The sequence below is a fragment of the Miscanthus floridulus genome, chromosome 18, assembly GCF_019320115.1.
Source record: "Miscanthus floridulus cultivar M001 chromosome 18, ASM1932011v1, whole genome shotgun sequence".
Classification (NCBI taxonomy): Eukaryota; Viridiplantae; Streptophyta; class Magnoliopsida; order Poales; family Poaceae; genus Miscanthus; species Miscanthus floridulus.
Window position 1 is genome coordinate 104,814,140 of NC_089597.1, and position 10,162 is coordinate 104,824,301.

The 10,162-nt window shown below is 42.0% G+C and overlaps 1 protein-coding gene across 2 annotated transcripts; it reads right to left on the reverse strand.

Annotated features, from left to right (window-relative positions):
* Positions 1 to 455: 455 nt before the first annotated feature.
* Positions 456 to 6,141, reverse strand: LOC136520497 (plant UBX domain-containing protein 4-like). 2 transcript variants are annotated; one of them, XM_066514039.1, is made up of 4 exons: positions 5,477 to 6,141; positions 2,240 to 2,528; positions 1,134 to 1,229; positions 456 to 1,044 (listed from the first exon to the last, which is right to left on the reverse strand). In XM_066514039.1, exons 1-4 carry the CDS (start codon positions 6,055 to 6,057, stop codon positions 688 to 690), a joined length of 1,323 nt encoding a protein of 440 aa, XP_066370136.1. In that variant the 5' UTR covers positions 6,058 to 6,141; the 3' UTR covers positions 456 to 687. The 2 variants fall into 2 exon arrangements, with proteins under 2 accessions (XP_066370136.1, XP_066370135.1); XM_066514038.1 differs by having other exon boundaries at positions 456 to 1,047.
* Positions 6,142 to 10,162: the final 4,021 nt, after the last annotated feature.

The following is a 10,162-nucleotide window of genomic DNA, read 5'->3' on the forward strand; positions in this document are numbered from 1 at the left end:
CAACTACTGGACTACGAAAGGAAAGGAAATGCACGAAAACGGAAGGATCGACGGGACGGAATGCCGGAATGGGCGCTGGGGTTTTCACCGTTCAGCTCACCAGATAGCAACGCGCAACTGGAATGGGAGCGCAAATCATGGCCAACCAAATGTAGCACATGAATGTGCAGTTATTTAACGTTGGAAAAGACTAGCGATCGACCAGACCCATTATGCAGCACCAAGAAAGGAATGCCAACGACATATAACTTGTTAGTATATGAAAGCTGGACAAAGAACTCACCTCGCAGATCGCAATCGTCCGGACATCAGTAACCGCAATAGGGAATGAATTGGCCATCTGGTGCAACCAACGTTGTCCACAAGTGCCGACATTCTACCAACCAGGGGGGATGAGATAAGAACAAGAGGGGCACTTTAACCCACCAAACGCTGAAGGAGACAAGCAGGCTAAGTAATACGTACTGTACTATATGCTTTAGATGAATATAAGATGGGGACACCCAGATCTCACTGTTTTACACTCCCAATACCAGAAGTAGCTACTGGATGACGAAGCCATATAGAAGGTTAAAAGCCAGGTTTGATGAGAAACAAAATGAAGGAACAGCAAAGCAAGGGAGGGAGGTGATAGCTTCAGATGCCTAGCGTGTTTGATGGAATAGGGTCGGCACCTGTTCTGCCGAGCTAGACCGACTGAATGATCACCGAGTTGGCCACGCCGGCTTCCTCGACGGTCTTGGTCGCGTCCTCAAGCGGCTTTGGGGGGAACCCGGCCTGCAGCGTGTAATCGCTGGCTTCTGGTCTTGTCGCGTCGATAAATGCCCGCACGTCGCTAATCGTGTGGCTAGTGTTGAAACGGGCAACCAAGCGACTGCCGTCTGCGAACCTGATTTGGAGGGAGGTTGATGGCAAAGAATCGTCCACTGTGATTGCCCGAGGAGCAGTGACACTACTGGAAGCAGCAGCACTGGAAGTATTATTATCAGAAGGTTCCATGAGGGTTCTTCGTTCCCCTTCAAAAGGAGCAGCACGCTTGACTGGCTCCTGTTACCAAGGCAGTGATAGATACCGTTAAGGTTAGATGCTTGAACAATTGAAGCAAGTGCACATTTCGAGCTAATCATACTTACAGTAAATTCTTCTTCCTTCCGGACAAGATTCACATTCACCTTAGATTTCACATCAGCCGGCTCAAGCTCAGTTGGGCAGACAGAATCCTTGATGCTCTAGTAAAAAGAATATGAGGGAATAAAGAAACTAACATGCAGTGCCACAAACTAAACAAGAGCTAAGAAAAACAACAGACCGAAGGAGATAGATAACAAGTATACAAGAAGACACGATAAAAGACAGTAAACGACAATGTACCAAAAAAAATATTATTGATGTTGAAACCTACATTATCCACCTTTCATCTACACCTTACCTTCTGTCTACAACTTAAGGCTTTTATGTCTAGTACAGAGCCACAAGGCCCCGAGTTTACAACACGATTTAAGCAATTTTAAGTAAAAAAAATATCATGGCCTTCTTCCGCTCCACTTTGAATACCTGGTGGAACCTTCATATATGAGGTAAGTGCTTAAGTATATATAACTCAATAAGAATAAGCATTTGCTTAATCCCTTGGCCTATGCCTGAATTGGCTGGTTCATAAAACTTGACAAATATAGGTCAAAGTGTTACTTCCATTTTTAAATTAGGTTGAGTTATCATTTCCTGACCAGATACCAATTCAGGCGTGAATAAGACTTCGCTGAGAAACAGATTTCTCAAACAGAAACAATCTGCCCCCCCCCCCCCCCCCCCCCCTGTGGGGCTATTAAAAGTTTCCCTCTCACCTACCAAATAGCTCCTGCCCCATTCATATAATTATTATTAGGGGACCAGTCTAAAAACAAAACAGTTGCAAACCATTATGATGAAAACCAGCAGAGAAGTAATAATACTTGTTCCAAGTGAAAAGAAAATACGGTTCCATATGATCCCTTGATTCTTCTAACTCATTAATTACTCAGAAATCTATTGTTCAATATAAAGTCTGAGACACATCGTACTGTACTGGGCTATGTGCCAACAGGACAAAAACATTAACTAGAAGTACCATTCTGGATTGAAAATAAGGGTGAACAAGCTATATATATGTTTGAAGAAAAGGTGGTGGTGCCTCACATAAAATTAGGCATAGTAAAGCAGAAATGTGATAGGCGCGGTACCATAGAACAGAGTTCTTTACCTTTAAAAAGGATGCATTTGCTGGATCATCGAAACTTCTAAGTGGGCCATCGTTTACTGTGAAGCCATTCCTCCAGAAGTAGATGTTATGGACAATTTCTTCTGGTGGCTGTGGTGCATCACACTCTATAGTTTCACCTGTCAGAAGTCTGCCAGTCCCAGTAAAGTTCATCGAACTAGATCGCCGGCGAGCCTCATACGGACCTTGCTTAGCCCCCTTCCTTTTAGCTTGCTTGAATACCTCATCCGTGTTGTTTTTACGTTTTGATCGATCTCTAACAACCATTCCACTGAAGACAAAAGAAAAAGATTAAGCATAAAATATAGATGACTACCGGTATATCAAGGGTGCACAGCATATGATTAAATTACTGACCATTGCTATATAATTTGTGTAAGAATCAAAAGAATGGATCCCATGCCAATATACATTAAAGTAAAAAGAAAAAAAAAGGGCGTACCCAGTGCAGAGAGCTCCCGCTCTGTGCGGGGTCTGGGGAAGGGTGTCAGTGGCAAGCCTTACCCTCGCCTATGCAATGCGAGGAGACCGCGACTTGAACCCGGGACCTTCCGGTCACAGGCGGTAAGACTCTACCGTTTGCACCAGGCCCGCCCTTCATTAAAGTAAAAAAAACTGTGACTAAAAAGTCAGTACATGATAAAACAAACACCACCAGACAATGCTTGCACTCTTTCATCTACAAGATTCTACATTACAGCTTCCAAATTTGTACAGTGTACAAATCAATGAGGCAAGTCAGAACTGGAATCCTGGTTAGTTTAACGATGCAAGAAGTGGCAAGCAAAGACGAGATCCTGCCAACTTCAATGGTGTTGTAATGCTGTTGATAAGAATAGAACTTATCTTTCTCAGAAAAGACATGATATGATATGGAAACAGTTGAACAAAAGAAAAAAAAAATGTAACAGTGTCAGGGGTGGGGGTTGACAAGTTGTTACTATCTTACAACAGAACTAGGACTATTCCAACTTCCTCCTGTTTAGCTGAGGCAAGCACCCAACATGCAATTTTTAATAAATTAATTGCAGAATGCTGAATTCCACGTCTCAAATAGATCCCACAAAAATGGCTGATTGCAGTGCAACCAAGAACCCATCAGCATTCAAAATTCAAATGTGGTTCTTGCTTTAATATGATAATGGAGAAAAGATCCAAACTAAGGAGTTAAATATAAACAAGTACAACCAGAAAGACATCAACTATGCCTAAACCTGATAACTGACCAGCAACACATAAAATAGATTGCCAACCAAGAAGCTCAACAGTTAGCAGGGCTCACCAATTCAACCTGCTTTCATCAGTAACTAGTTGTCATCCTAAAAGTTTCCAGGGATTTTGGCTCAGGCCATCGCTTTAATCCGTTAACAAGTCATTTAATAGACCCACTTATGCGCCACATGGCATCCTCTTCGTGGGAGCTAATTTCTGCCAAGCCCTAGCCCACCTAAACACTTGTCAGGCTGCAGGTGGTGCCCTGCCACTCGCCTATCACCTAACTCTTTTACAACAATGAAGGCATGCATTTTAAAGATCCAAAGCATGTTATCATTCTTAACTACTTAGTACCTAAACTACCAGGATTTCATGAACATATCATACTATGGACATCATTGCAGTAGCTGCCCTGTACTGTACATGACTAGGGGTTCTTGGTGGGTTTCAACTCTAGCCTACCCCAACTTGCTTGGGACTGACAGACTTTGTTGTTGTTGGAAAGTCCAAAAGTAAGTTCAGACAATTATATTAGGGTAAGTTCTATAATCATACAATTTTTGGTCCTCACTGGGGTCAATTTGGGTAATCTAATACACATTGATATCTTCATTTGCAACCTAGATTAAAAGGAACACAAGTCTTAAATATCTAAAAGCAGCTGTATCAAACAAGATTATCATAATCCACCCCAATGCTAAACGGAGGTTAGATGTCAAGAATAAGGACAAGAAATTCTATTTCAGTTGGCCTCGAGTTCAGCTGGTCGCACCCTTGATAGAGTTGTGGGACGGCCAGCTGGAGTTCAGTTCAAACCCTGGTCTCCTTTGCTTCCAGGTGAAGCAGGGTGCTAATCTAGCCTCTGACCCCTCACTTGAGGCCTTGTTTGGATCAAAGGAATTTCATAGGAAATTCATAGGAATCCATTCCTTTGGAAAGGTTTCTAGAAATGCTGTTTGGAATGAAGGAAACTTCAACAGTAAAACAAAGGAAAGTTTCCTACCTCCATTCATTTCACGGGAAACAAAACATCCAGTCCAAACCAATGGATTCACGAAGACCGAGACAGCAAGAGAAGAGAAACAAAAAATAATGTTACTTCCTGCGTTTTTCCTGTGTTATGGATTCCTGCGTTCCAAACACCCCTTCTAGTTATTTCCCGCATTTTTCCTTTCCTATGTTTTACCACTACACACTCACCCAATTCCTGCGTTTTTTCCTATTCCCGTGTTTTTGATTCCTGCGTTCCAAACACGCGAATGATTTCAGAACTCAAGTCTACTGCTAAGAATAATGAGATCCTGCTATGTGTTCCCATCAAATTTTGCGAAATGTTACCCTTCACAAATAATTTACTCTTAGTTTTTTCTAGCTAGGGTAAACCAGTGGCTTCTGATTGCTGCATAGAAAGCCTAAGCAACTCTAAAATTTGACATATTGTTAGATACAGGCTAGATACCCAAGTTTTGGACCTCTTTTCTCATGATTATAAACTTGAAAAGTCAAAACCAACACATAGCCCTCCATAACACTACCAAGCATAATGTCTAGCACCTTATCATAATAACATAAACTCCTAGTCTATGGAAGGTCATTGCATCATTATCAAAAGTGCTGCAACATGGTCTGCATTGTTTATTTGTGGCTAATGGCTAGCGTTATTAATGTTGAAGAACAAATCAAGCAATCTAGAGGAACTAGAGATGAAGAACAAATCAAACAATCTACAGGAACTAGAGATCAAAACACCTCCATTGAGCAGAGTATGAGTCAAATTTAAATGCAGCAAATGGGGATTAATCAGAAACACAAAGGCTTCCCTACTTCAAGCACATTTAATTATAGCATCATCCCAACAGAAAGCACATTTAATTATAGCATCATCCCACCAGAAACCCATTTTGAACTTAAACAAGACAATCTAAAACCCTAGAGATGAGTATCTCGATCTAGTTGGGAAGGAAACAACTATCCCAACCCTAGAGATTAGAGATTATAGATCACCTTGTCTCGCCGCCAGTGAAGTACTCGGGCGGTGGTGCCCATTCATCGTCGTCTTCGGAGTTCTCGTCGGACCCCGCGGTTCCCTTGCCACCACCGAGATCGGAGAGCGTCCTCACATTCCCCCGCGCACTCGCACCACCCGCCCTGGCCCTGCTGCCGCTCCCACCCCGCGTGTCGTGGCTTCTCTTCTGCCTCTTCACAGGCCTCCTCCTCTCCTCTTCCGCCACGGCCTCAGCGGCGAGAGCGGCGTCCTCATCGTCGCCGTCGTCGCCATCGACGTAGTCCTCATCATCCTCGTCCTCGTCGCCGCCGCCGCCGACCACGTAATCCTCATCCTCGGTGTCCTCCCCACCCCCGGCTGGTGCAGCTGGTGGCGGGGGCACTGGATCGGCGGCGCCGGCGTCGGGTTCGCCGTCCACGGAGTCGTAGTAGGAGCGGACGGCGGATTCCAGGGCCCAGTTGTGGCTCTCGAGGTAGAAGGCCGCCTCCTGGGGGGTCGCAGAGGTCACGCCGCAGAAGGACTCCACCAGCGATTGCGCGGCCGCTGCCGTCGGCGCGCGCCCTGCGTCCCCGGCGGGCATCTCGTCTGCGGCGGCCGCGTGTCGAGATGGTATGGCGGCTGGGGCCGGGGTTTGGGGTTGGGGCTTGGCCGTCTCGTTTTTTTCCTTTTTCCATTTTTTTGGTGCCCTTTTATTTTGACCGTCTCCGTCCGGGCCGTGGGCCTTAGGCCGTGGCGTGCGAAAGGGCTGGTTGTGCGCAATAGGAAAAAATTCATTTTACCTCTTAAACTATCCTTAAACTTTAGTTTTCTTCACTAAACACGAAAATCCAATAAATCAGCTCCCTCAACTTTTAAAACTATTCATTTTACCTCCAAGACCCGATTATAGGTGGTTTTCGAAGACGGTTCTGTCTTTTTCTTTTTTATTTATTTTAGCTGAATATTTTAAAAATCATAGAAAATTATAAAATAGAAAATCCAATTTTCCTGGACTCGACCATGGGCGGATGTATGTTCATGGCAAGAGGTGCGCCTGCACCCACGAAAAATCAGAAAAACAGTAATTATGTTCAATTTTCCACCATATACGCACCCATATCGTAAAAATCTATGCACCCACAAGGCTAGCGCACCCCCCTTAAATTTCCTCTAGCTCCGCCACTGGACTCGACATGAGTAAATCTATACAATAAACATATAATATAGTATGCTTTAGTACAAGGTTTTTGTTATAGCTTTAGATCTATGTTTTTTTAATTAATTCATAACTGCAGTTTCTATGGTGAAATTATGGTGAAATTTTTATGGTGGTATAATTATTGTATGCTTTAACTATAGTAAAATTTTTATATTCGTTTCTATTTTTACACACTTTTAACTATTTTTAAACTATTTAACAAGCATAAAACTAAATAAATCTATAACTCAGTTATCCATGATCCAATGAGCATGAAATTTTTACTACAGTTCAATCATATGATAATTAGCCCACCATAAAACTTTCACTACAATTGGACCATATAAACTGCAGCTTTGGATTAATTACAGAAAAGTATAGATCTAAAGATACAGTAAAAAGTTTATGCTAAAGCATAATATATTATATATTCACTGTGTAGATCTACTCATGTAGAGTCTAAGAAAATCATATTTTTCATTTTATGATTTTATTGTGATTTACTATGATTTTTAAAAAATTTAGCCGAAATAAATAAAAAAGAAAAAGACAAAACCGCCTTTGAAAACCACATGTAACTGGGGCAGAAGGTAAAATTAATGGTTTTAAAAGTTGAGCGAGATGATTTATCCGGTTTTGTAGTTCAGGGAGAAAAACTAGACTTCAAGGATAGTTGGGGAGGTAAAATGAACTTTTTCCATAGCAAAATGCAGGCTTTCGAGCGAAATAGTTTTGCAATTCTGGGCTGGAGCTGATGGGCTACGGCCCATGAGCTTGAAAAAAGAAAAGGTAAAGCCCATGACACCATTGAGGGGTGGTACTTATTGGAACAGTCCCTTACGAACCTATAACTCTAGTTACCACTGTGGGCACCCAGCCCATGAGTTTGAAAATGAAAAAGTACAGCCCTTGACACCATCTCTTTTTTTGAGGGGACCCATGACACCATCGAGAGACCATTTGGCTGTACTTACTGGAACAATCTCTTACGAACAAAACGGTATACTTGTTGTTGTAAAACATATGCTTAGAAGGAGATGAGAAGGTAGAATTCTAATCTTAGTTCGTTTACATGTGAGCTCTTATCAAATTTTTAGGTTTTGACAAAATTATATATATGTGGGAGCTCTATATTTTAATCACCAATAATTAGATGAATAAAGAATAGTCTCCCTATCTTATATCTATTTGTTCTTCTACTTTTATATGTTATGGTGACCATGAGAGGCGGAGAGGGAAAGGTCCTAACCATTGACGACATGTTTTATAACACGTTATCAGCACGACAAACTATACGTCGTCATCGTCGTTGAAGCTGCCGCCGATCTTCGACGCTGACGCTTGTGCCGACATCTCACGCCGACTACTTCAATGACGTCGATATCTCCGATGTTGTTAGCGGAACGGATCTGCTACATCTACCTGTTGCCGATATGAACTACATCAACATGCACCATCGCTGTCAAGCAGGCAAATCTACGACAATACCAAACACTCTACGCGATATGTATCTACTAATCACGGTCCTACGCGACATGTGACGTAGATTAAATTAGCATTCTCCACGAGTTATGAAACACGTCTTCCAGATTGTTTGTGCTGGCCATCGAGCTGGTCTATATATTCTATGCACGTAGAATTGTATATGAAGTGCATATACTCGAAGTATATACATATAGTAATTGAATCTACATGAGTTGAATCTGTGAAAGTATACGGTAATATCTGCGTCTTTATTAAATTATTATTGACTTGCATGCCAGTACGTACCACTAGTACAGAAACAAGCTGTATTTCCGATTGGGAAACCCTTCCAGTCCTGGTTTTCCAACAGGGAGTACGAATCCGGGACTAATCCGGGACTAAAGGGCCCCTCCTTTAGTCCCGGTTTCTCGTCCGGAACTAAAGATCCACCTTTAGTCCTGGTTAATAATACCAACCGGAGCTAAAGAGGCCTCCTGACCTAGCCACGTGGGCCGACCAATCAGGACTAAAGATTTTTTTTTGTTTCTATTTCTATTTTCTTTTTTTTGTTCTATTTTCTTTTTCTTTTCTTTTTGTTTCTATTTTCAATTCAATTCGTTTTGGTTTTCGAATACGCATTCTACGCTGCTACCGGATTAAAGGTTTTCTTTTTTTTCTATTTTCTTTTTCTTTTTTCAATTGATGATTCGTTTTGGTTTTTGAATACGCATTCTACGCTGCTAGAATATACGTATTCTACACGTTTATAATGTTCAAACATTTTGTATAAATTAAAGTATGAAGGACCTTTAGTCAAGGATGCAGCGGTACGATCTGTTCTATTCAAGTAAGGTCGTGCTGCATGGCTCGAGAGCTAAGCTTTTAAGTTAGCTTTCACTCTTCTGAGCAAGCGAGGTGGTGCTAATAGGTGGGACTGGCCAGCAATTCCAGCATATTACATACTAGGACGCTCCATTCTGGTATATGCTCGTATGTGTGGCCTTCAGGTCGAGCCGGCCCATCGAGGCTGCATTAGTCCTGATTGGTAGCTCCAACCGGAACTAAAGGTCTATTGTAGCAAAAGTTTACCGCAAATAACAGCCAGATATTATCTTTAGTCTCGGTTCGTAATAACAGTCGGAACTAAAGATCTTGGTGCAGATGTACCTCGGTACGGGACGATTCAGCAATGGCTACAACATCGCTGACTACCTCGGTACGGTAACTATACTAGGCCTCGTTCACTTTGTAAAAAAAGTAAACTCGATAAATAGTACCACTTTCGTCTTATTTGGCAAATATTGTTTAATCGTGGACCAACTAGGCTCAAAAGATTCATCTCGTGATTTTCAACTAAACTATGTAATTAGTTATTTTTTTACCTACATTTAATACTCTATGTAAGCAGCTAAAAATTGATGTGATGGAAAAAGAGTGAAAAAACTTGGAATTTGGAAATAAGGCCCTAGTAGTTGAGCTACATCGTCAGATACATATCGCTGATCCATCCTTGTCTCGATGCATGCATTTAATTTGCAGCAAAGAGCATGGGGTTCGCATCTAGGCCTTGTTTAGATGCTACTAAAATTCCAAGTTTTTTCACTCTCTCTTCATCACATTAATTTTTAGCCGCTTGCATGGAGTATTAAATATAGGTAAAAAAAATAACTAATTACATAGTTTAGTTGGAAATCACGAGATGAATCTTTTGAGCCTAGTTGGTCTACGATTGGACAATATTTGTCACATAAGACAAAAATGGTACTATTCATCAGTTTGAATTTTTTTCAGCATCTAAACGACGCCCTAGTCCTCCGCCATACCTGTCGCTAGCACCAAGCACCGCCCTTCTGGTCTTCACAGCTCGCGCCAGTAGTGTCAGCTATGCTTCGGGACACGCACCCACTATTGCAGGCCGTCCGGCCAAGCTATGCCTTTTTTTTTAATCTTTAGTCCTAGTTGAACCAAGACTAAAGGTCTCTTTCTAGTTTCGGACGGAGCCTCCAGCTAGGAGTAGACTTTTACTTCTGGTTAAAGGGACCAA

Coding starts and splice junctions, on each gene's coding strand:
- LOC136520497 (XM_066514038.1), bottom strand. CDS start 6,057: ATGCCCGCCGGGGACGCAGGGCGCGCGCCGACGGCAGCGGCCGCGCAA. Junction 2,529..5,476: donor TTCACTGGCGGCGAGACAAG/GTGATCTATAAT, acceptor TTTTGTCTTCAG/TGGAATGGTTGTTAGAGATC. Junction 1,048..1,133: donor GGAAGGAAGAAGAATTTACT/GTAAGTATGATT, acceptor CCTTGGTAACAG/GAGCCAGTCAAGCGTGCTGC.